Below are 26,077 nucleotides of genomic sequence, written 5' to 3'. Positions count from 1 at the left end.
TTTATGGAGCTGACAACAGTAGCTCAGATCAGAGCTGGAAGTTTTGGACAAGAGCATCTTGGCTTGGAGACACATACATTACATACTGTAATCCACCTCTAATGTCAAATGCCGCGGTGGTGACATTGGCTTCTCCACGTGGGATAAAATTAGACTGAACACACCGCTGGTTCAAGGTGAATACAATTTGATTCTATTCCCTGGCGTAGGCTTTTCATTTTTGTGTTCTTCAGTAGGCGCTAACTCATTTATCTTTCTCTGTGATTCTTCTTGTAGCATATTCCTCTATGCTAATTCCCCTGCGTATTCTAGTGCTCTTGTTCCCAGAGGCTTCCCATAGGATGTATCCCAAATGGCACCCTATTCAATATATAGTGCACTACCTATGGGCCCTGGTAAAAAGTAGTGCACTGCATTGTGAATAGGGTGCCATTTGGGACTCAACCATAGCCTGTGTGCAGGTATCAGTGGACATCAATCTTACAGTATATACATACAGCTTCTGGGCTTGTTTAGGCTTGCTACACTAGCCATTGGAAATTGAGTTTGCATAGCGGGTTGCCTTCCCAAGGTTGAAACAAGAGTCTTTGGGAATAATACAGTTTACGCAAGTTCAACATCACTAAGGCTGGTCACTTTCACATTTATCTAGTAAGCACAATATAATTCACATCGCTTCCTTTCACAGGCATAGCAGGTATAGTATAGGGTAGTATTTATAATGATACCTCATAAACATAGCAGGTATAGTATAGGGTAGTATCGTAATATTACCTCATCAGCATAGCATCACGTCTCCGCTGGTACTTTTCTATTAGCAAGTGTGAGGAACGTCATTCACCTATTACCTTCAGCCTATGAGCATGGCACACTAGAGAAATTCCACCGCGCTTGCTGAATGGGCGCACTCGTGCAATAATTACTTTTTGTTCTTCCAACCAATGGGAATGAATCTAGGAGAGTTTGTCAACTCAACCCTTGTGTCTTGCTTGTTGTTTTGCAGCAACAGTCTTCCAACGACCTTCCACCACCACCAGTCATCGGAAGCCCATTCTCCCAGCTGGGGTTTTTGATGCCAGCTGCCCAGCATAGAGCAACCGGTAATCAGCATTTGGCTCCGAGGAGCATTCCTCAGAGATGAGGCCTACCCCAAACTATTCAATTAAATTATATATTGCATTTAATCCATGTTGTCATTCAGTTAAGCCTGTACTCAATTAAACTTGTTTAAATGTGTCCCTTAAAAAAATCGTTTTATACCCATCCCAATAGGTGCTCTTGTAGGAAGCAATCACTCCCCTATTGCTGACTACTAATGATCTATAACTGGACTAATAACTCACTAACTAGTAATCACTCCCCTATTGTTGACTACTAATGATCTATAACTGGACTAATAACTCACCAACAACAAAATGTGCACATGTGGCTAAATTCAGCTTTCGCTTTGATCCCAAAACAAGCACATCTACTCACGATCGTTAATGCTGTAAACACAGTCCAGTTCCATATATGGCAATGGTCTATTTGCATATAGACCTCCTGCAGATCTGACTTGTTATGGCTCACTGGTCTGTGTAGAGTATGGTCTGAGTCCTGCATGTCAACGCACCGGTCTGTGTAGAGAACGGGCTGAGTCCTGCATGTCAACACACTGGTCTGTGTAGAGAATGGGCTGAGTCCTGCATGTCAACGCACCGGTCTGTGTAGAGAACGGGCTGAGTCCTGCATGTCAACGCACCGGTCTGTGTAGAGAACGGGCTGAGTCCTGCATGTCAACGCACCGGTCTGTGTAGAGAACGGGCTGAGTCTTGCATGTCAACGCGCCGGTCTGTGTAGAGTACGGGCTGAGTCCTGCATGTCAACGCACCGGTCTGTGTAGAGTACGGGCTGAGTCCTGCATGTCAACGTGCCGGTCTGTGTAGAGTACGGGCTGAGTCCTGCATGTCAACGCGCCGGTCTGTGTAGAGTACGGGCTGAGTCCTGCATGTCAACGCACCGGTCTGTGTAGAGAACGGGCTGAGTCCTGCATGTCAATGCAATAGAATCCTACTCTGATATGTTCTGCCTACAAGAAAGTGTCTTGCATAGTTAGTTTTGTTGTTTTGGTATGTTGCATTGAAAGTGGCTAATATTGCTTTAACAGGGAATACTATAGAACAGTAGTCGCTAACCTTTTCTGAGTCAAGATCACTTTGAGTCAAAATGCAGGCCGAGATCTACAGCTCAGATGTTTTGTATTAAAATGGCTTTAAAAAAAACGTACGCCTTTGCAATATTAACCAATTACAAACAGTACTGTAGCAATGAGGTTTGTGCAGTAGGCTACAGGCCCAAAACATTATAATGACATATTGGCTTTGCTTGAATTGCCCTGCCAATGCATTGCTGTTCAGGCCATCTTTTTAAATAATATTAAAACATTTGAGGTAGGTTACATGATCATACCAGTAATAAATCCGTTGTTGTATTACTTGTGAGGCACAGCTGAGTGAGCATACGTTTAAAAAAAAAAAGCTTTTTATTTTATTGGGCTGATGGTTCCTTCATCTGATGGTCAGTCTCAGGCGAAGGGCCCGCCTCAACATCCCTCCGCTCTCCCTTTCCTCCACGGACACTGACCAAAAAGGGACACGGTTTCCAGCTGATGGTGAAACTCGAGTCGCACCGCATTATTTCTGCCTCATGCACAAATTCGTGTTGTTACTCCTATGAACATATCAATATTCCTTGATATTAAAAAGACCCAAGCTGCTTATAATAACAACACAAGCCTATAGATACACGTTCCTACTCATTCATTACTGCTGCAGTGCTGGTTATAGCGCTGAGTGGAAATAAGAAGAATGCACATTTTATGGCTTATAAAAGTCTTGAATACAAAGTGTTGACAGGACTGAGTAAGAACTTAAACATGAACTCACTCATAAAAACAGCAGCTCTTTGCCAAAGACGAATAAAATGTAAAGAAAGATTGGCCAGTGGATCGTGATCGACCAGCTGGTGACCACTACTCTAGAAGGTTGAGTGAAGTTCAATCTCATGCTTCTCTCCATGGGCTGATATTTCTTCTGAGCGGAAGTCTCGTGGCTACAGCGCACAGCTTAGAGGGAACATCGCTTGTGAACCTTACAAACCATGTAAAAAGTATAGACATTGTTGTACACTGAGTGTATAAAACATTAAGAACAGTTTCCTAATATATTTAGTTGTACCCCTGCCCCCTTTACCCTCAGAACGGCCTCAATTCGTTGGGGCATGGACTCTACAAGGTGTCGAAAGCGTTCCACAGGGATGCTGGGCCATGTTGACTCCAATGCTTCCAAATGATGTCACGTTGGCTGGGTTTCTTTTTGGTGGTGGACCATTCTTGACACACAGGAAACTTTTGATCGTGAAAAACCCAGCAGCGTTGCAGTTCTTGACACAAACCGGCATGGCACCTGCAACCATACCCCGTTCAAAGGGAACTTAAATATGTTGTGTTGCCCATTCACCCTCTGAATGGCACACATACACAATCCATGTCTCAATTATTTCAAGGCTTAAAAATCCTTATTTAACATGTCTCCTCCCCTTCATCTACACTGATTGAAGTGGAATTAACAGGTGACATCAATTAGGGATCATAGCTTTCACCTGGATTCACCTGGACAGTCTAAGTCAAGGAATAATAATAATACATAATACAATCCATAGAATACATAAACTATGTGTTCTGTAAGAGGATAATAATGAATATTGAATAATGTGCTCAGGAATGCTCACTTCATCTCTGGTCAATGTAACCTATATACAGTACAGTCTTAAATGTATCTAACAGGACTCAGATACACCCACAACTTAACAACGCAGTCCCCAACCAAATCACTCCCTCATAGATTCATCTACCCACTAAAACAATGGGTTAAGTGAATTGCGAAAACAAGCTGTATGATCCCAGATGGGATGTTGCCCTATAAGGCGGTAATACCTGGTGATAAATACCATAGAGGAACTCTGCAGGAGAGCCGGAGAATCAAAAGAGAAATCTCATTTGAAACGTCCCGTGAGTTTGGGCCTGATTATTCTGTGAGTATAGGCTCTGGCCTGCGAGGGCAGACCGGCTCTGTTCTGCAGTAGGGGAGACAGGTGATTCCAGGTGATTAATGAGGGAACAGCCATGGGTTGCGTCCCAAATGGCACCCCATTCCCTATATTGTGGATTACTTTGTTACTTCGTAAATGAGACAGTATTAGACAGTGTTCCAGGTAGATGACATACAGTATTAGACTGTGTTCCAAGTAGATGAGATGCACAGTATTAGACTGTGTTCCAGGCAGATAAGATGGAGACAGTATTAGACCGTGTTCCAGGTAGATGAGATGCACAGTATTAGACTGTGTTCCAGGTAGATGAGATGCACAGTATTAGACCGTGTTCCAGGTAGATGGAGATAGTATTAGACCGTGTTCCAGGCAGGCGAGGTCAAGGATAGCAGGGTTCAGTACACGAATCGGGTTTTCGGTATTTCCAGGTCCAAACGGCAACAGGTAAGTCCAAACAGTCCAGCTTATACACGGTAAATCCAGCTGAGAATATATATATATATATATATATATATATTTATATAAATAAGTCAGAAGTTTACATACACCTTAGCCAAATACATTTAAACTCAGTTTTTCACAATTCCTGACATTTAATCCTTGTAACAATTCCATGTCTAAGGTCTGTTTGGATCACCACTTCATTTTAAGAATGTGAAATGTCAGGATAATAGTAGAGAGAATGATTTATTTCAACTTTTATTTCTTTCATCATTCCCAGTGGGTCAGAAGTTTACATACACTCAATTAGTATTTGGTAGCGTTGCCTTTAAAATATTTAACTTGGGTCAAACGTTTCGGGTAGCCTTCCACAAGCTTCACACAATAAGTTGGGTGAATTTTGGCCTACTCCCCCTGACAGAGCTGGTGTAACTGAGTCAGGTTTGTAGGCCTCTATGCTTGCACATGCTTTTTCCACGCCCAATTTTTCAGTTTTTGATTTGTTAAAAAAGTTTGAAATATCCAATAAATGTTGTTCCACTTCATGGATTGTGTCCCACTTGTTGTTGATTCTTCACAAAAAAATACAGTTTTATATCTTTATGTTTGAAGCCTGAAATGTGGCAAAAGGTCGCAAAGTTCAAGGGGGCCGAATACTTTCGCAAGGCACTGTATATATATATATATATATCTAACTTCTCCTATTCTCTCCCGTACTTCATATGGTCCTTTCCATATGGCTAGTAGTTTATACTGGAGCCCAGCACTAACATCTTACCTCCTGGTTGATATTCCTTCAGGGTAGCCTGCCGGTTATACATGTGCCGCCAGTGCTCTTGTGCTTGCCTCATGTGATCTCTGACGATGGGCATGACTGTGGCTATCCTGTCTTGCATTGCCGTGACGTGTTCTATAACACTAGTATATGGGGTGGATTGATGGTCCCAGGTTTCCCAGGCGATGTCGAAGTTTCCCCGGGGGCGCCTCCCATATACCAGCTCAAAGGGGGAAAACCCCAGCGAGGCTTGGGGAATCTCTCTAATGGCAAACATCAGATATGGCAACATGCAATCCCAGTTTTTCCCAACCTCATCGATTATCTTCCTGAGCATTGACTTCAGGGTGCTGTTGAATCTCTCAACCAGCCTATCCGTCTGAGGATGGTAAACCGATGTCCTCAACTGTTTCACCTGCAACAAAGGTCTGCCATAAGGTGGGACATAAAGGGGGTCCCCTGGTCAGTAAGAATCTCCTTTGGAATCCTTACCCTGGTGAACAGGAGCACTAATTCTTGGCAATATTTTCGGAAGCCATTGTCCGAAGGGAATGGCTTCTGGGTAGTGAGTGGCATAATCTCGGATGACCCGAATGTATTGGTGCCCTCTGGCGGATTTGGGTAGCGGGCCCTCTATATCTATCTTCTCAAATGGCATTTCGATTATGGGGAGTGGCACGAACGGGCTTCTAACAGCTGGTCGGGAAGCTGTTAACTGGCACTCTCCACAATGCCGAGCCACTTCAGCCTGAATTCCTGGCCAGTAAAACCTCCTTACACTCCGATCTCGGGTTTTATCGATACCAAGGTGTCCACCCAGAATGTGCCCATGAGCTAGGTCCAGTACTGTCCTCCGGTACCGGGTGGGGATCAACAACTGTTCCACCACATCAACCCCTCTGTACACCAAATCCTTTTCATGATGAAGTGAAAACTATTAGGCATCGTCCCATCATTTATTGGGGTACCATCTACGACCTGCACATCTGCTCTGGCTTGCTGCAGGGTTGGATCCTGGTTTTGGGCCGTCCCGAAATTAGTCAGAGACCCTAACATTGGTTACGTTGGTTCTAGATAGTCGTCCTCTGGATCTAGATCGACCCCGGCCCCACTAGAACCAGGCTGCTCATTATGGATGAGGTCTGCCACTTCTTCCTCATCCTCCCCTACTAGCACCCCTGGGAGACCTTCTCTTTTCTTGGCTTTGGTTGAAGGCCACATGCCATTTCCTGCTTGGTGGTGTTCATTCTGGTTAAATAAAGACATTTAACCAGAATTAAGCCCATCACATCAAAAAATTAGGAACCAGTATCTCCACAGTTAGTTGAGGGGAGAGTAGGCTCCTAAAGCCCAGACTCGGAGGCTCTGTTAGAAGCGGTCACTACAATGTAACCAGTGATGTAGTGGTAAAATAAAATAGGTGGGTAAACTCTGATTGTCGTTCCCTGTGGAAAAAGTAACACTTTCTATACAGTACCAGTCAAAAGTTGACACACCTACTCATTCAAGGGTTTTTCTTTATTTTTTACTATATTCTACATTTAGAATAATAGTGAAGACATCAAAACTATGAAATAACACATGGAATCATGTAGTAACCAAAAAAAAGTGTTAAACAAATTTATTTTATATTAGATATTCTTCAAAGTAGCCACCCTTTGCCTTGATGACATCTTTGCACACTCTTGGCATTCTCTCAACCAACTTCATGAGGAATGCTTTTCCAACAGTCTTGAAGTAGTTCCCACATATGCTGAGCACTTGTTGGCTGCTTTTCCTTCACTCTGCGGTTGAACTCATCTCAAACCATCTCAATTGGGTTGAGGTTAGGTGATTGTGGAGGCCAGGTCATCTGATGCAGTACTCCATAACTCTCCTTCTTGGTCAAATAGAGCATACACAGCCTGGAGGTGTGTTGAATTATTGTCCTGTTGAAAAACATATGATACTCCCACTAAGCCCAAACCAGATGGGATGGTGTATCGCTGCAGAATGCTGTGGTAGCCATGCTGGTTAAGTGTGCCTTGAATTCTAAATAAATCACAGACAGTATCTCACAAAGACACAGCGGTTGGAACCAAAAATCTCAAATTTAGACTCATCAGACCATTGCTCATGTTTCTTGGCCCAATCAAGTCTCTTCTTCTTATTGGTATCCTTTAGTAGTGGTTTCTTTGCAGCAATTCGACCACGAAGGCCTGATTTACACAGTCTCCTCTGAACAGTTGATGTTGAGATGTGTCTGTTACTTGAACTCCGTGAAGCATTTATTTGGGCTGCAATTTCTGAGGCTGGTAACTCGAATGAACTTATCCTCTGTAGCAGAGGTAACTCTGGGTCTTCCTTTCCTGTGGCGGTCCTCATGCGTGCCAGTTTCATCATAGCGTTTTCTTGGTTTTTGTGACAGCACTTAAAGAAACTTGAAAAGTTATTGAAATGTTCCAGATTGACCGACCTTCATGTCTTAAAGTAAAGATGGACTGTTGTTTCTCTTTGCTTATTTGAGCTGTTCTTGCCATAATATGGACTTGGTCTTTTACCAAATAGGACTGTCTTCTGTATACCACCCTTACCTTCTCACAATACAACTGGTTGGCTCAAACGTAATAAGGAAAAAAAATCCACAAATTAACTTTTAACAAGGCACACTTGTTAACTGAAATGCATTCCAGGTGACTACCTCATGAAGCTGGTTGAGAGAATACCAAAAGTGTTCAAAGCTGCCAACCAAGCAAAGGGTGGCTACTTTGAAGAATCTCAAATACAAAATATACACTAACGTTCAAAAGTTTGGGGTCACGCGAAATGTCCTTGTTTTCCATGAAAACATACATGAAATGAGTTGCAAAATGAATAGGAAATATAGTCAAGATGTTGACAAGGTTATAAATAATGATTTTTAATTGAAATAATAATTGTGTCCTTCAAACTTGGCTTTTGTCAAAGAATCTTCCATTTAAAGCAATTACAGTTTTGCAGACCTTTGGCATTCAAGTTGTCAATTTGTTGAGGTAATCTGAAGAGATTTCACCCCATGCTCCCTGAAGCACCTCCCACAAGTTGGATTGGCTTGATGGGCACTTCTTACGTACCATACGGTCAAGCTGTTCCCACAACAGCTCAAAAGGGTTGAGTTTCAGTGACTGTGCAGGCCACTCCATTATAGACATAAAACCAGCTGACTGCCTCTTCCCTAAATAGTTATTGCATAGCTTGGAGCTGTGCTTTGGGTCATTGTCCTGTTGTAGGAGGAAATTGGCTACAATTAAGCGATGTCCACAGGGTATGGCATGGCTTTGCAAAATGGAGTGATAGCCTTCCTTCTTCAAGATCCCTTTTACCCTGTACAAATCTCCCACTTTACCACCAAAGCACCCGCAGACCATCACATTGCCTCCACCATGCTTGACAGATGGCGTCAAGCACTCCTCCAACATATTTTAATTTTTTCATTCTCATGAATGTTCTTCTCTGTGATCCGAACATCTCAAACTTACATTCGTCTATCCATAACACTTTTTCCCAATCTTCCTCTGTCCAGTGTCCGTTCTTTTTCCATCTTAATATTTTATTTCTATTGGCTAGTCTGAGATATGGCTTTTTCTTCGCAACTTTGCCTAGTTGGCCAGCATCCTGGAGTCGCCTCTTCACTGTTGATGTTGAGACTGGTGTTTTGTGGGTACTATTTAATGAAGCTGCCAGTTGAGGACTTGTGAGGTGCCTGTTTCTCAAACTACATACTTGTCCTCTTGCTCAGTTGTGCACCGGGGCCTCTCATTCCTCTTCCCATTCTGGTTAGAGCCAGTTTGTGCTGTTCTGTGAAGAGTGTAGTACACAGCGTTATACGAGATCTTCAGTTTCTTGGCAATTTCTCACATGGAAGAGCCTTAATTTATCAGAACAAGAATAGACTGACGAGTTTCAGAAGAAAGTTATTTGTTTCTGGCCATTTTGAGCTTGTAATCAAACCCACAAATGCTGAAGCTCCAGATACTCAACTAGTCTAAATGCCAGTTTTATTGCTGCACACAGTTTTCAGCTGTGCTAATATAATTGCAAAAGGGTTTTCTAATGATCAATTAGCCTATTAAAAGGATAAACTTGGATTAGCTAACACAACGTACCATTGGAACACAGGAGTGATGGTTGCTGATAATGGGCCTCTGTACGCCTATGTAGATATTCCATTAAAATTCAGCCGGGCATCCCGGGTGGCGCAGTAGTCTAAGGCACTGCATCGCAGTGCTAGCTGTGCCACCAGAGACTCTGGGTTTGAGCCCAGGCTCTGTCGCAACCGGCCGCGGCCAGGAGGTCCATGGGGCGGCGCACAATTGGCACAGCGTCATCCGGGATAGGGAGGGCTTGGCCGGCAGGGATATCCTTGTCTTGCCGCGCACTAGCGACTCCTGTGGTGGGCTGGGCGCAGTGCATACTGACCAGGTCGCTAGTTGTACGGTATTCCTCTGATACATTGGTGCGGCTGGCTTCCGGGTTGGATGTGCATTGTGTCAAGAAGCAGTGCGGCTTGGTTGGCTTGTGTTTCGGAGGACACATGGCTCTCGACCTTCGCCTCTCCCAAGTCCGAACGGGAGTTGCAGCAATGAGTCAAGACCGTAACCACTACCAATTGGATACCACGAAATTGGGGGGGGGGGGGAATTAAATTGAAAAAGTCAGCCGTTTCCAGCTACAAAAGTAATTTACAACATTACCAATGTCAACACTTTATTTCTGATCAATTTTATGTTATTTTAAATGGACAAAAAAAATATTATTCTTTCAAAAACAAGGGCATTTCTAATGGACCCCAAACTCTTGAATGGTGGTGTATTTTGATTTGTTTAACACTTTTTTGGGGTTACTACATGATTCCATATGTGTTACTTCATAGTTTTGATGTCTTCACGATTATTCTACAATTGTAGAAAATAGTAAAAATAAAGAAAAACCCTGGAATGAGTAGGCGTGTCCAAACCTTTGACTGGTACTGTACTTTCAACTGTGTTTTACGCTCCACTACATCACTGAATGTAATTGAATAGTGATGACAACGGATGTACTTGCATATTAATAGTCTATGCACTGTAAGGGGCATTCCAAGTAGTGTCAATGCATTGCTTCATTTAGGTGTGCTATCTTAATTTGATCACTCTGTGGTCACAGATAATGTTCCTGTCCAGCAGGAAATGCAAACTTGTGTATTCCAGCCTTCTGAAGTTATTTCAACTTTAAAAGGTCAGACTTGATTTGCCCTAACGAACTATGGACCAACCTCTACAAAATTGTGCATTCATTATAATCCACATAATAATTAATGTTCTGTTGCTGCAGGATTATTTTCTTGCTGTGAGACTAGTCAAATGAAGATAGGACACCTGTACTAAGTGGTCTACAGACCAGAGTCCAGTAGTAATCTAAACCTGGCCGTGAGGAGCCCACTGCAGACTAACTTCATGATTAGAGCGAGACCATCCCCATCCCATGGCACCTGAACATCAGTTTTACTTCCATAGATCAGTCTGAAACTACAGGTTTGACTGACTTCTAGAACACTGTAGATCTCTGCATAATGCTCCAACCAGGGACACAATTATTGTACAACTCTGCAGAAATGAAAGACATCTCACTGTCTGGTACTGTTCCTCACCGTTCTCCCCTATGACATTCAGAATAGTTATCCACTACTGTATTTCTCTGAGCTGTTATTTCAACAAATCAAAACCACAGTATGTTTCTATAACTGGCTTAGTGAGATAGCTATATAAATAATGAAAGTGTAACCTTGAGAATACAAGCACCCAAATAATCAGCCTTAAAGCCTCTGCAGCGAGGACTGCAGCCCAGCACAGCTCAGAGGGAAGGTATACAGGTATGAGATTTCCCGAGTGTTGCCTGGACAAATTGCACGCGAAAACAAAAACAATGAATCAAGTTAGAAGGCCACCTGGAGTTTGTTTCAGCAGAGAGTCCATCATAAGGCCCCTGCTTTAGCTAGGTTGCGTCACAAATGGCACCCTATTCTCTATTCAAGGGAACCACTTGTCAAAAGTAGTGCACTATAAAGGGAATAGGGTGCCATTTGGGACGCATGCCTAGAGACCATTATCCAGGCCAAGAACTAGGAAGCGCTGGTTGGTACAACTTTTTGTAATCCATTTGTGAGAGACCCCCATTAACATAACTGTACTGTTACTGGAGAAAATGAGGCTCATTATGAGGCTCACGATCTACCTAAAGGGTGAGGTAGCAGCCGTGTGTCGTGAACAAATGGCACCCTATTCCCTATGTAGTGCACTACTTTCACCAGGACCCATGGCCCATAGATGCAATCAGTGTGTCATAAACAAGAGTTCATGTCATTGTTGACCTTACCAGATCAATCAATTACATTTATTTATAGAGCCCTTTTAACATCAGCCGACGTCACAAAATGCTATATAGAAACCCAGCCTAAAACCCCAAACAGCAAGTAATACAGATGTAGAAGCAGGCCGTTTTAAACAAGACTACATGTCATTTTTGCTCTTACCAGATGCAGGCTGTTCTAAACAAGAATACATGTCATTGTTGCACTTCCCTAAGGCAGGCTACCCCCTGTACTGTACGTTCGTGATTGATTCTAAATCCAACACTGTAGCAGGGATTGTAACCCATGCAGAACAGAATAATACTGTGGTTCCTTACCTGGGTGTCCTGTGTAACACACACATTTGAAGGAGAAAGGTGAAACTTGGAGACACGTTCCATTACGACAAAATCTTTCGCAGTTCTCTCGTCCAATCACATCAGAGCAGTTAGCCCCTGAGGGAAAAGATAATTTTAAATTATTCATAATTCATGCTTTAACAAAATGGTTTAGATAAGTATCTAGATTCTACATTCTTATAAATTGGATCTATAGTATTTTATTCGTATAGATTCAATCTACGGTATTTTATTCATATAGATTCAATCTATTGTTTTTTATTTGATTTGAAGAAACGTAGGGTCAACAATTACCTACGGTAATTAACTATGCAGATTCTGGAAATTAAATTAAACTGAAAGACATCATTGCAGCTTGAAAGTCTACATCGAAACTCTCCCTTACGGTGGCCCCATTGGACAAAGTTAGTTAGTTACTGCATAATGCATTTCTAATGATAACCGTGTTCATTTCATGATTCAGATGACTTGTGATGTCAAAAACATGACACGTTAGCTCCTAAGTCTTCAGAGCCAATGTTTAAACAACGTTTGAGAGCCATCGTTTATTGACAAAGACATGGTGAGAGAAGGAATCAAATCTAAATGAAAATGATAGAGAGGAGGTAAAGTAATTAAGAATGCATTCAGGTGGTACAAAAACCCATTCCAGAAATAATTATGGTGATTAACGCAAAATAAAGTCCTGGAAGAAAATATTGTTCACATAAATAGCCCATAGGGTATCTGTGTCTCCATACCAAATAGCACCCTTTTCCCAATGAAGTGCACTACTTTTGACCAGAGCCCTATGTGTACTATGAAGTGAAACGGGTGCCGTTTGGGACGGAATCTGGATATTCTTGAAATAAATGCATTAAGCTAGATGAGAACTAGTAATTATGATAGATAAATAATATGGAAGTATCTCCAAGCAATAGGGTTGTAACATTAGGGTTATGTTCCAAATTGCACCCTATTCTCGATATAGTGCACTATTTTTTACCAGAGCCCACAACGTATGGAATAGGGTGCCATTTGGGACACAGGCTTAGCCTCCAGGTAGGTAGGTGGATTCTGTCACGGCAGATTTAATTAACGAGAGCAATTTATTTTCGCATTTATAGTAATTGAAGGTACAACAATCCATTGAGTTTAGCATTTGGTGGATGAGTACAGGGTGTAAAGTAAAGCATCAAACCCTGATGAAGGCTATTTGGCCACAACATTGGTTAAATAAATCCACTGCAAGGAGAGAGGAGTGTGCAACTTTAGCATTTTCACAAAGTAGCTTAAAAAGAGATCAACATCCATTTTTGGACTACCGGTATATATAGCGTATCTCAGTAGTAACATCAAAGTCATAATTCTCAGTTGTATTCCTCACCTGTAAAAAGTGGAGGGCACAAACACTTATACGTTGCGTGGATGTGATCTGTCGTACCATTGGTTACACAGACTCCTTCGTTCTCACATGGGTTTTCCAAACACGCATCAAACTTCTCACAGAACTTTCCAGAGTAATGCTGGCGGCACTGACAGCGGTACGCTCCGTCTTCCCAAAAGCTTGTCCTACAAACACCGTTCCCGGAGCAGAGTCGCACTAGTGGGCTGCTTTGACACTGTTGTTCCTTCACAGAGACGTTGAGACGAAGACCCAGCTTGCAGAGCTGTGAATTCCCCTCATGCGAAGCTATGAAATAATGAAGGCCCGGGAGAAGCCACTTAGGTTGGACCTGCCTAGATGCATTCATAACGTCATCGGAACAGAGAAACTGGTCTTGTGACTGTGGTGCAGTGGAACAACTTTCAAAGTTCTCCTTTGACACATTGAGGATCCTGATACCGTATAAATCCAGAGTGGCATCAATAGAAACAAACAGCTTGACGCCAAACTGCACCTCTAGAGGACAAATCTGAGGTAAGTTCCAAGTTGGCGGAACATCTGACTTTTGGGTCTCTGTCCTTTCTTGATCACCCCAACATTGGACCATACTATCACAGATGTTTTCCATGAGTGTCCATTTCACCTGAGCAGTTTGTGGTTGTAGGTGCCATTCCAGATTGGCTGGTCGGCTGCAGACTGTCTGGCTGTGAACAACTATGCAGCCATTGAGAAAATAGCTTATTATGACAGCGATGATGTGAAATGATAGCCTCTGCATTTTTAAGTTTCTCCCTTTTGGTGCTTCCCTATTCGCTTTCGTACAGGTCTTCAGAGCTTTCGTACAGGTCTTCAGAGCTTTCGTACAGGTCTTCAGAGCTTTCGTACAGGTCTTCAGAGCTTTCGTACAGGTCTTCAGAGCATTCCTGAAGACATTTAATTTGAGGAATGTTCAGGGTAAAAGAGATGTAGTTAAATTCCTGTCTGATAAAGTCAGAGGTCCAATGGAGGAGGCTTGATGAACGTCATGGCAACACATCAACCTAAAGACAAAACAAGTAAGAGTTTGATTAGCTAAAATCAATCAAAAATATCATATTTTCTGTCAATATGACAACCTTGAATGATGCTGCTGATGAAAAATGTAAATGTAATTAAAAAGTTCTGTTTATACTGCCTGGACTTCCAACAATGTGAACGTCAACTAAACTAGTTATGTTTTAGTCTAAACCATTTTGTGTCAACATGACAACATTTTGAATGACAGTCCTAATCCTCAAAATATACAATCAAGTTTAAGTAAGTCAGTTCTGACATTGCAGGCTACATGTATAGTTAACACTGCAGTGACTTCACCATCAGTTGTTTGATCTGACCTAGGATCAAATACTATTATATAAGCGCTAGTCTGCCTGGAGCGAGAGATGGGAAAGGCGGGTTGACACTTTTGGGACTCTTCTATTAGCAAGTAGAGCTCAATTAAGCACAGATAAAGTATTTGAAATCATTTCAAATAGTATTTTAACCCAGGTATGGGTTGTACTGCTGCTGACCACCGAGAATGTCACATAGCCTCATTTCCCTAAAGGTTTATACAACCAGTGACAGCGTCAGATAAAATATTTCCTCTCTCGCTCACACACACACACACAGACAGATCCCTCAGTGTCAAGCATGTGAGATGAGTTAAACCAGAAGCAGTTGTCTCTCTCCCCTAGGACCTTCTCTAACCCGTGTACTCCAGATAAAAGAACTAGGGAGTAGAGATAAAAAAGCCCCGTCTACGTCCCAAATGACACCATATGGGCCCTGGTCAGAAGTAGTGCACTATGTAGGGATTAGGGTGCCATTTGAGACACCCGTCCCCCAGTGTTACTGCAACTGCACATTCCCACTGTCAGATCTGTCTGACTCACAATGACTGATATGAATAACTGCCTGGTGATAAAGTAATACATAGAGAAGTGTGAATACACAGAGCAGTAGTATCAATACAAGGGGGAGTGATAAAGTCAATGAGATTGGGGAGGGTATTGTGACTGAATGCTTTGTAGGGAACTCGGTAGCGGCCTACACTGTTTGACAGAGCAAGCTGTCTGGAGAGGGACTGTTCCTGCTTTGCATTGGCAAAGATCCCTTTGACCTGAATACATTGTATTTCTATCAACGGTTGTTTTATCCACATTGTATGATTGTAAAGCAATGAGGAACAATCATGTGAGCGTACTGTAGTCAATTGCAATGACATGGTGACAATGCTGGACATACTGTAGTTATCTCTATCAATAATGAACCATGTTTCCAGTTTAAACATGGTGTCCTTGTATATGAAACCATATCACAATCCCTTCCCATCTATAGCCATCCCATTGAAGTGTTATCCTTTCTGAACACTCAGGAAACGTTACACTGTAGTATGGATAGCAGACCCACTCACGACCAGACCAGACAGACAGTTAGACAGTTAGAGAAAGGAGAATGACAGTGAAAGAAAAAGGAAGACAGAAGAAAGAGAGAACCTTCCAGTGCAGCAGCCCTGTAGCAGTACCATCATCAACAACCAGGCCTGTAGCAGTACCATCATCAACAACCAGGCCTGGAGCAGTACCATCATCAACAACCAGGCCTGGAGCAGTACCATCATCAACAACCAGGCCTGGAGCAGTACCATCATCAACAACCAGGCCTGTAGCAGTACCATCATCAACAACCAGGCCTGGAGCAGTACCATCATCAACAACCAGGCCTGGAGCAGTACCATCATCAACAACCAGCCCTGTAGCAGTACCATCATCAACAACCAGGTCAGAAGCAGGGCAGTACCATCATCAACAACAAGGACTGGAGCAGTACCATCATCAACAACCAGGACTGGAGCAGTACCATCATCAACAACCAGGCCTGGAGCAGTACCATCATCAACAACCAGGCCTGGAGCAGGGCAGTAACATCATCAACAACCAGGACTGGAGCAGTACCATCATCAACAACCAGGCCTGGAGCAGTACCATCATCAACAACCAGGCCTGGAGCAGTACCATCATCAACAACCAGGCTTGGAGCAGTACCATCATCAACAACCAGGCCTGGAGCAGTACCATCATCAACAACCAGGCCTGTAGCAGTACCATCATCAACAACCAGGCCTGGAGCAGTACCATCCTCAACAACCAGGCTTGGAGCAGTACCATCATCAACAACCAGGCCTGGAGCAGGGCAGTAACATCATCAACAACCAGGACTGGAGCAGTACCATCATCAACAACCAGGCTTGGAGCAGTACCATCATCAACAACCAGGCCTGGAGCAGGGCAGTAACATCATCAACAACCAGGACTGGAGCAGTACCATCATCAACAACCAGGACTGGAGCAGTACCATCATCAACAACCAGGCCTGGAGCAGTACCATCATCAACAACCAGGACTGGAGCAGTACCATCATCAACAACCAGGCCTGGAGCAGTACCATCCTCAACAACCAGGCCTGGAGCAGGGCAGTACCATCATCAACAACCAGGCCTGGAGCAGTACCATCATCAACAACCAGGCCTGTAGCAGTACAATCATCAACAACCAGGCCTGGAGCAGTACCATCATCAACAACCATGCCTGGAGCAGTACCATCATCAACAACCAGGCCTGGAGCAGTACCATCATCAACAACCAGGCCTGGAGCAGTACCATCATCAACAACCAGGCCTGGAGCAGTACCATCATCAACAACCAGGCCTGGAGCAGTACCATCATCAACAACCAGGCCTGGAGCAGTACCATCATCAACAACCAGGCCTGGAGCAGTACCATCATCAACAACCAGGCCTGGAGCAGGGCAGTACCATCATCAACAACCAGGCCTGGAGCAGTACCATCATCAACAACCAGGCCTGGAGCAGTACCATCATCAACAACCAGGCCTGGAGCAGTACCATCCTCAACAACCAGGCTTGGAGCAGTACCATCATCAACAACCAGGCCTGGAGCAGGGCAGTAACATCATCAACAACCAGGCCTGGAGCAGTACCATCATCAACAACCAGGCCTGGAGCAGTACCATCATCAACAACCAGGCCTGGAGCAGTACCATCATCAACAACCAGGTCTGAAGCAGGGCAGTACCATTATCAACAACAAGGACTGGAGCAGTACCATCATCAACAACCAGGCCTGGAGCAGTACCATCATCAACAACCAGGCCTGGAGCAGTACCATCATCAACAACCAGGCCTGGAGCAGTACCATCATCAACAACCAGGCCTGGAGCAGTACCATCATCAACAACCAGGCCTGGAGCAGTACCATCATCAACAACCAGGCCTGGAGCAGTACCATCCTCAACAACCAGGCTTGGAGCAGTACCATCATCAACAACCAGGCCTGGAGCAGTACCATCATCAACAACCAGGACTGGAGCAGTACCATCATCAACAACCAGGCCTGGAGCAGTACCATCATCAACAACCAGGCCTGGAGCAGTACCATCATCAACAACCAGGCCTGGAGCAGTACCATCATCAACAACCAGGCCTGGAGCAGTACCATCATCAACAACCAGGCCTGGAGCAGTACCATCATCAACAACCAGGCCTGGAGCAGTACCATCCTCAACAACCAGGCTTGGAGCAGTACCATCATCAACAACCAGGCCTGGAGCAGTACCATCATCAACAACCAGGACTGGAGCAGTACCATCATCAACAACCAGGCCTGGAGCAGTACCATCATCAACAACCAGGCTTGGGGCAGGGCAGGGCATTACCATCAACAACCTTCCTTGATTAACAATTTGCAATTGTTTATAACGGGGCTCTCCAACCCTGTTCCTGTAGAGCTACTGTCCTGTAGGGATTCACTCCAACCCTAATAAAGTGCACCTGATTCTAATAATGAATTGGTTGATAAACTGAATTAGATCAATTTACCACTGGGCTTGGAGCGAAAACCGTACCGTTTGGGACGCAGTCGGAGACAGGAAGGAACGACGCCATTGTGTTCCTCAGCTCACCATCTCTCTCACAGTACAGTCGTTTGGGAGGGAGGTAAAGAAAAGAGCGTGGAAAGTCTGTACTGATAACCCAGCTTTACTGTGGATAAAGACAAACCCAGCTGCCCTTTACTATGCAAAGATTGTATAAATACTGTACATTTATTTTGTATTCATAAACAAATCAACTATGTTGCTATAATTAAAATAATAATATGTATTATATTGGGTAATAGACCAATAATAACGAGACTGGACAGTATAATTGTTTTACTGTGTTTCTATAGTAGGAAGAATAATCTCTGTACGTGTGGAGGTTAATTACTATGTAATCAGAGGCTCATGATTACTGAACAAACAAAAAGAAAACCACAACTGGATACATAGGTTATCTCCCAAATGGCAGAAAAATAAAACGAGTGCCATAGAGTACCACAGTATGAGTCATAATACCCATAACACCTAGCAGTCAAACAGGGAAATGGTTCCAATCGTTTTTCCACCACTAATTTTTCCCATAGTGGATTTTAAAAACACTTAAAATAAGGGCTCTGTTTCGTGTATTCTTACCCTGGCGTGACGTTTTAATAATAATGTAAATCTCTCTCGGACAAGGTGACTTTTATCAATATAGTCACCTGTATTTATCCACAAAAAAATAAAATGCTAATTGGCTGCTAATGTGGCTATCATAAAGAACTACAAATACCATGGTGATCTGGACGAGACTCCCAAATTGAAGCAAAGGTAAGAATCTCTGGATTAACTATCTAATGTTAGCTAAATGTAGTAATGAATACATTGGCTACATTTCTTTAACTTGACAATGCTGTCAACTGTCTTGTGCAAGTTTTACATTGACACAATACCTGTTTAGCAAAGGCTTCAGCTAGAGATGACGTGCAGATCTTACTTAACTATTGCTGTACATATACTATTCTTCAAATATACTACATATTCTGTCCATATACTGTCCATATTGTCTATTCATCCCATCACATTTATACTCCGGACTTCGACATTTCTCATCCTAATATTTCTTATTTAACTTTTTAGATTTGTGTGTATTGTTGTGTATTGTTAGATATCAGTGTACTGGGATTTGTAGTCTTGCATGATGTCTACTTTGACGCTAATTAGCATTTTCGAATATGAGACTAAATACAGGCGAATATATTGATAAAAGTCACCTTGTCCTAAAGAGATTTACAAGGTTATCAAAACGTCACCCCAGGGTAAGAATACACGAAACACAGCCTTTATTTTACGTGTTTCTAAACCCCCCTATGGAAAAAAACTATTGAAAAGCTTTCCTTGTTTGACCACTAGGTTTTATGGGCATTATGACACCTCCACTGTGGGGCTCTATTTGGGGAGTATCCATGTTGTCAACAGGAACTGTCAGACATACTGAGGTATCAGATCCTAGCCTAATTACCAGCCTGGGAGGTTTTCTTTGAAGTAAATGTCAGAGTAACACCCAGGACTATAATCAAATACATGATGGGTATTATTTCAGACCTGGGTACAAATAGTATTTGTTTTCCTTTCAAATAATACTTTGTGTGTTTGATTAAGCCTGTCTGGAGAGCCAAAAGGGTCGCATGTGCGCTTTTGGGACTAATCCATTGTGCCAAGCAAGATCCATGAAGCACACCTGAAGTATTTGAAAGAAAACAAATATTATCTGAACCCAGATCTGACAGGTATCATCTTTCATTAAACTCACCAGATGATACATTTAGTCAAGAGACAGGTCCGTTACCATGAAAACCACCATGAATATCAGTTTCAGAATTAGGAGGCAAGGCAATACACTTTCATCTTGGATGAATTTCATGGCTAAATTAAGCTAATGCAGGAGAAAAAAACATTTCTATCATCCAACCTTTGCTGTAAAATCTGTATCCAATAAGCATATTTGAATTAAACAACAACTCTATGCTTAATGTCTCAGCCTGCGTAGGTAACGCGTTTGCACCGAGTCCTGATTTACCATTATGAGATGTGAAATGAGGTTTTACATTACCAGTGAGAAGGAGCAACAAGCTTGAAGAGTGCTCTATGATTGATATTCAAATTCAAGCACAGGGGCACATGTCATAATATTGATGTATGAAAAGGGCTGAGAGAGCGTATTCATGCAACAGGCCTGGTCTAAAGAACCATGGCTACACCCCAAATAGCACTATGTTTCCTAAATAGTGCCCTTCCATTGACCAGGGTCCATAGGGCTCTGGTCAAAAGTAGTGCAGGGTGTAAGGAATACTGTAGGGTGCCATTTGGAATACAGACCACTACTTTCTAGATATGATAGAACCCAGATGAAGAGGTAGTCTCTGAGTTCTCCTTCCATTCACACAAGGATGAAATTGGGCGATGCATGGGGAGAGGAGGAGGAGGAGGTAACCCAAATAACAAGGCGAGAGGGGTAAGGGGATGAATTGAAGAGGGCATGGTAGTCTGTAGAAGAGTGACCTCGGGGGAGATAAACCGAAAATGACCGACATTGCCTTCCTCTTACCGAAGCAATGCTACACAACGTTCCAGTAGATTGTTGTAGAACCATTATCTAGTCAACAGTAATAGCCTATACATTATGTTGATTCCTGCTATGAAAGTGTGTGCCTGGCCCTGTTTGGCTGTCGGCTGTTGTGTGGGCGAGCCACTCTCACCCCTCTTCCCACTGTGACACGGAGGAGGGAGAGCTGCATTCTGAGAAGCACAAGCATATGACCATTACTCAAAATGCTATTGGGAACAAATACAGTTTTCATAGCAACTACTGTCATTCTAGTTACAGAGAGGACAGTCACAGCTTTCTGCGAGTATATTATGTATTTCTCACCTCTTAACAGAGTTCATGGCACCACTTTACAACCGGAGTAGGCTGTAGTATAGTTTTGGTGAGTGGAGAGCACCATTTGCAGTGAATAGGCCTACATCAAGTAGCCTAGGCCTAGCTCTGGAACAGTTTTTAGAACATTAGCCTACATTTACTGATAGATTCATCAATTAGCCTACATGGCTAATAGATACGGTGCCTTGCGAAAGTATTCGGCCCCCTTGAACTTTGCGACCTTTTGCCACATTTCAGGCTTCAAACAAAGATATAAAACTGTATTTTTTTGTGAAGAATCAACAACAAGTGGGACACAATCATGAAGTGGAACGACATTTATTGGATATTTCAAACTTTTTAACAAATCACAAACTGAAAAATTGGGCGTGCAAAATTATTCCTCAGTGCACGCGTGTGACATTGGCTATTTGCATTTAGAAACGCCCCCAATTACCCATATATGGTCAAAATCATCCCTTTAAAGGCCATGGGGAATATATACAACGCCGTACCATGAAATAGCCTACAACAGCGCAACCAAAATATAGGTGCTCGTGCCAGAGATTGAGTACAACCAAAAGGTTTTAGTTGGCTCCCTCAGTTGTGGTTTGACCAATAAAAATGAAAACATAGCTACAGAGGACCATTAGGACAATTCACGTTGCCTTAGCAATGGAAAATATATACAGAGCAAAAATATAAACGCAATGTAAAGGGCTCCCGAGTAGCACAGCGGTCTAAAGGCATTGCATCTCAGTGCTAGAGGTGTCACTACAGACCCTGGTTCAATTCCAGGCTGTATCACAAACGGCCGTGAATGTCAATTAAGCCCCCCCCCGCACCTCTCTAATTCAGGGGTTGGGTTAAATGCAGAGGGAAGACACATTAAAGTTGAATGCATTCAGTTATACAACTGACTAGGTTTTCCCTGATGGTGTATGGAAATGTTCTCAGTTCATTTTGCATCCAGAACATAAAACATTGGCACATCGGGGGATGTGAGATGCCGATCAGCAAGCTGCAGCTGAAAAGTGCCCGTTGCCAAAAACCAAAGGGTGGATAGCACTTTGATGTTCCCCGAAACGGCATGGGTTCGCCTTTCTAAAGAAGGTCTTAAATCCTCGCAAAGATTCTTAAGATTGGTTTTGGGAAATGATATCTGATGAACCAATCTGTACCTCCTGCAAAAAAAAAGTCCCACCCGTCTCTAAAAATGCACTCTCTGCAAAATGCAGCGTTTGCCAAATTTTCCAACAGAGCAAGATCTGCCATCTCATTCGATTTCCCATTATCTCAGTGAAACAATGGTTACACTTTCACACGTACCTTTAACTTAACAAATTATTGTACTTTATATGGATTATTATCGTAACAAATGCACTGATGTGGTCAAATTATATATAGCCTGTCAAGATATGTTGCATGAATTCACAATGGAAATACATCGCCATGCAATCTCTATAGACAAACATTGGCAGTAGAACGGCCTTACTGAAGAGCTCAGTGACTTTCAATGTGACACCATTATAGGATGCCACCTTTCAAACAAGTCAGTTCATCAAATTTCTGCCCTACTAGAGCTCAACCCGTTGTAGTGCGTAGCATGTAAAAACCATTGTCCTCGGTTGCAACACTCACTACCGAGTTCCAAACTGTCTCTGGAAGCAACGTCAGCACAATAACTGTTCGTCGGGAGTTTCATGAAATGGGTTTACATGGCTGAGCAGGCGCATAAAACCCAAAGATCACCATGCGCAATGTCAAGTGTCGGCTGGAATGGTGTACAGCTCGCCGTCATTGGATTGTTATCTGGAGTGATGAATCACGCTTCACCATCTGGCAGTCCGACGGACGAATCTGGGTTTAGCGGATGCATATTGTCACTGTAAAGTTTGGTGGAGGAGGAAAAATGGTCTGGGGCTGTTTTTCATGGCTAGGCCTCTGGGTTCCTGTGAAGGAAAATCTTAACACTACAGCATACTACAATGACATTCTAGACAATTCTGTGCTTCTAAATTTGTGGCGACAGTTTGGGGAAGGCTCTTTCCTGTTTCAGCATGACAACGCCCCCGTGCACAAAGCCAGGTCCATACAGAAATGGTTTGTCGAGATCAGTGTGTAAGAACTTGCCTGGTCTGCACGGCTGACCTCAACTCCATCAAACACCTTTGGGATTAATTGGAACGCCGAATGCGAGCCAGGCCTAATCGCACAACATCAGTGCCCAACCTCACTAATGCTTGTGGCTGAATGGAAGCAAGTCCCTGCAGCAATGTTCCAACATCTAGTGGAAAGCCTTCCCAGAAGAGTGGAGGCTGTTAGAGCAGCAAAGGGGGGCCCAACTCCATATTAATGCCCATCATTTTGGAATGAGATGTTCGATGAGCAGCTGTCCACATACTCATGCAGTGTACATGAGGCCCCTGGATCCTATTTTTACATTTTCTACATCAACATATCAATCATATATTCCCTGGATTTGTTAGCTTCATTTTTTAAATCTCCATCTCAGTTGTCTTAGTTGGCACAGGAAAACAACGTGTCTAGAGCCCCGTCACTAATGTAAAGTGGTTACACTTATCCATTACATTTCTTTTCTTCATGTTGTATTCATTGTTATCCAGCAAAATAGTTACATTTCTCACAATGTGTATTTAGTGTCCATATCACCCAGCTCTAATCAGGATGACATTGGCTGACTCATGGGAGAGAGGAGTAACGAGGAGAGGCTGAGGGAGGGAGGGGGGGGGGGGTGAAGAGGGGCATCCAATGGTCTCACAGAGACACTCCTGTCGTGCTCGGTGTCAGCTTGGCGCAGCATGGATAATAGGATGACAATCACGTGTGCTGAGGCCAACGGATCAATAACACAGTATTGGTAAATCTCTCTCCTATTCTTTATTTTCTTTCCTTGCTCTCCATTTCTCTTTCCCCATCCCTCGCTCGCAAGAGACACTTGCTTGTGCTAATTTATCACATGGAAATAGAATTGCCTGTATCAGTTCTTCCAAAGGGTTTAGACATGGGAATATCTTCCAGATGCTGAGGATGAGACATGATGGAAGCTGTGATCCAATGGAAGTGAGAGGAAATGTACACCACAAAATATTGAGGTTTAACATTAGTTAAAACATGGGGGGAGAATGTAAAACATGTTGCAAGCTAATACTGTAGATCAATATTGTGACTGTTCCCCCTGGAATCCCTCCACTGGTGTACCACAGAAAAAATAAACCAATGAAATAGGCCAAAAAATGAATCCCAAACATTTGATTGGTTGTCAAAATACAGGCTAAGCTATATTGTGAATAAATGCCATGTCAATGGTAAACAAATTCAGGAAAAATAAGCAATTCCAGTGTTTCCCCAACATTGGAAAAGTTAGCTAATTTCCTGCAAATCTACACATTTTGCCATGAGGCAGAGAGAACATGTTTAAGTTTGAAAGAACATTTCCTGCAATTCTACACATTTTGTCATGGCTTGTGCCTTGTTCTTATGCTATCTGACTGACTCAAACATAACAAATAAATAGGAGCCCCATGCCATGACATTTTTGGAATTTTAGATTCTCCCTGCCTAGTTTTTATTTTGATTAGTTGTCAAAGATGATCTTATTTCAAAATATATTGCTCCATCTGATTTTAGTCATTTAAGTTAACACTAAAAATGTTTTACCATCGTGGAAATTATTTTCCAAAGATGCTTTGTTTCCCATGCGAAATAGAGGAGAAACTGGATTCAAAGAAAGAAAGAAGTCTGTAGCTTTCTTGCCTGGGGACAAGATCTCCCTCAGGTCTGATGAGCTGCCCCCTCTGGGCAAAGGAGTCACAACAAACCTTTTTCCAGGAATGAGACGTGATGCCTGGTTTAGTCCGACTACAGTCAGTCATAGAGGTCACACGCCAGCCTAAGAGAAAATGAAACAATTAAATAATGTAGGCCTACTAATTATCACCAACAATCCCACACATCTGATTGGTAGTCAAGAGCTGTGTAGGGACAGTGCAAATCAGGGATAGTTGTAAACCTGAAGCTTATCAATAATGGAATGTAGATCAAGAGCTGTGTAGGGACAGTGAAAATCAGGGATAGTTGTAAACCTGAAGCTTATCAATAATGGAATGTAGATCAATCACCATTCATTCTGTATTTGTGTAGCCAGGAAGCAATTACAATTTTTTTTAGAAAAAAGGATGAGGAATGCTGCAGCCCTGGGGACAAGATGTCTCAGGTCTGATGAGCTGCCCCCTCTGGGCAAAGGAGTCCCAACAAACCTGTTTCCAGGAATGAGACGTGATGCCTGGTTTAGTCCGACTATAGTCAGTCAGAGGTCACACTCCATCCAGTCAGCCAGAGGTCACACTCCATCCAGTCAGCCAGCCAGTCAGCCAGAGGTCACACTCCATCCAGTCAGCCAGTCAGCCAGCCAGAGGTCACACTCCATCCAGTCAGCCAGCCAGTCAGCCAGAGGTCACACTCCATCCAGTCAGTCAGCCAGAGGTCACACTCCATCCAGTCAGCCAGCCAGAGGTCACACTCCATCCAGTCAGTCAGCCAGAGGTCACACTCCATCCAGTCAGTCAGCCAGAGGTCACACTCCATCCAGTCAGTCAGACAGAGGTCACACTCCATCCAGTCAGCCAGCCAGAGGTCACACTCCATCCAGTCAGCCAGTCAGTCAGTCAGCCAAAGAAGCCAAACCAAATAACTGTCTGACAAATCAACCAGCTGTTTTGTTTTGTTTGATATAAGGTCAGCCAGTAACAGTAATACAATCTTGCATTTCACACTGGCAAGCTCCCGATCACATAAATCACTTGTTGAGGAGGAATTGTCTCTCTGAACACTGACATCAAAACACTTATTGACTTGTCGG

The 26,077-nt window shown here is 43.1% G+C and overlaps 1 protein-coding gene across 1 annotated transcript in view; it reads right to left on the bottom strand.

The window, feature by feature from the left end:
• LOC139381311 (eyes shut homolog) overlaps positions 1–25,863 on the bottom strand; it is a 254,785-nt gene extending 228,922 nt beyond the window's left edge. The window contains exons 1-4 of the mRNA XM_071124763.1: positions 25,639–25,863; positions 14,199–14,299; positions 13,377–14,080; positions 11,990–12,106 (exon numbers count right to left, since the gene is read on the bottom strand). Coding sequence (XP_070980864.1) covers positions 11,990–12,106; positions 13,377–14,080; positions 14,199–14,299; positions 25,639–25,863 — 1,147 coding nt within the window. The remainder of the gene's footprint in view (positions 1–11,989; positions 12,107–13,376; positions 14,081–14,198; positions 14,300–25,638) is intronic.
• Positions 25,864–26,077: the final 214 nt, after the last annotated feature.

The sequence above is a fragment of the Oncorhynchus clarkii genome, chromosome 23 (assembly GCF_045791955.1).
Source record: "Oncorhynchus clarkii lewisi isolate Uvic-CL-2024 chromosome 23, UVic_Ocla_1.0, whole genome shotgun sequence".
In the NCBI taxonomy this organism is placed as follows: Eukaryota; Metazoa; Chordata; class Actinopteri; order Salmoniformes; family Salmonidae; genus Oncorhynchus; species Oncorhynchus clarkii.
Note: the sequence above shows the minus strand (reverse complement) of the source record. Positions and strands in the feature narration are given on the sequence as shown.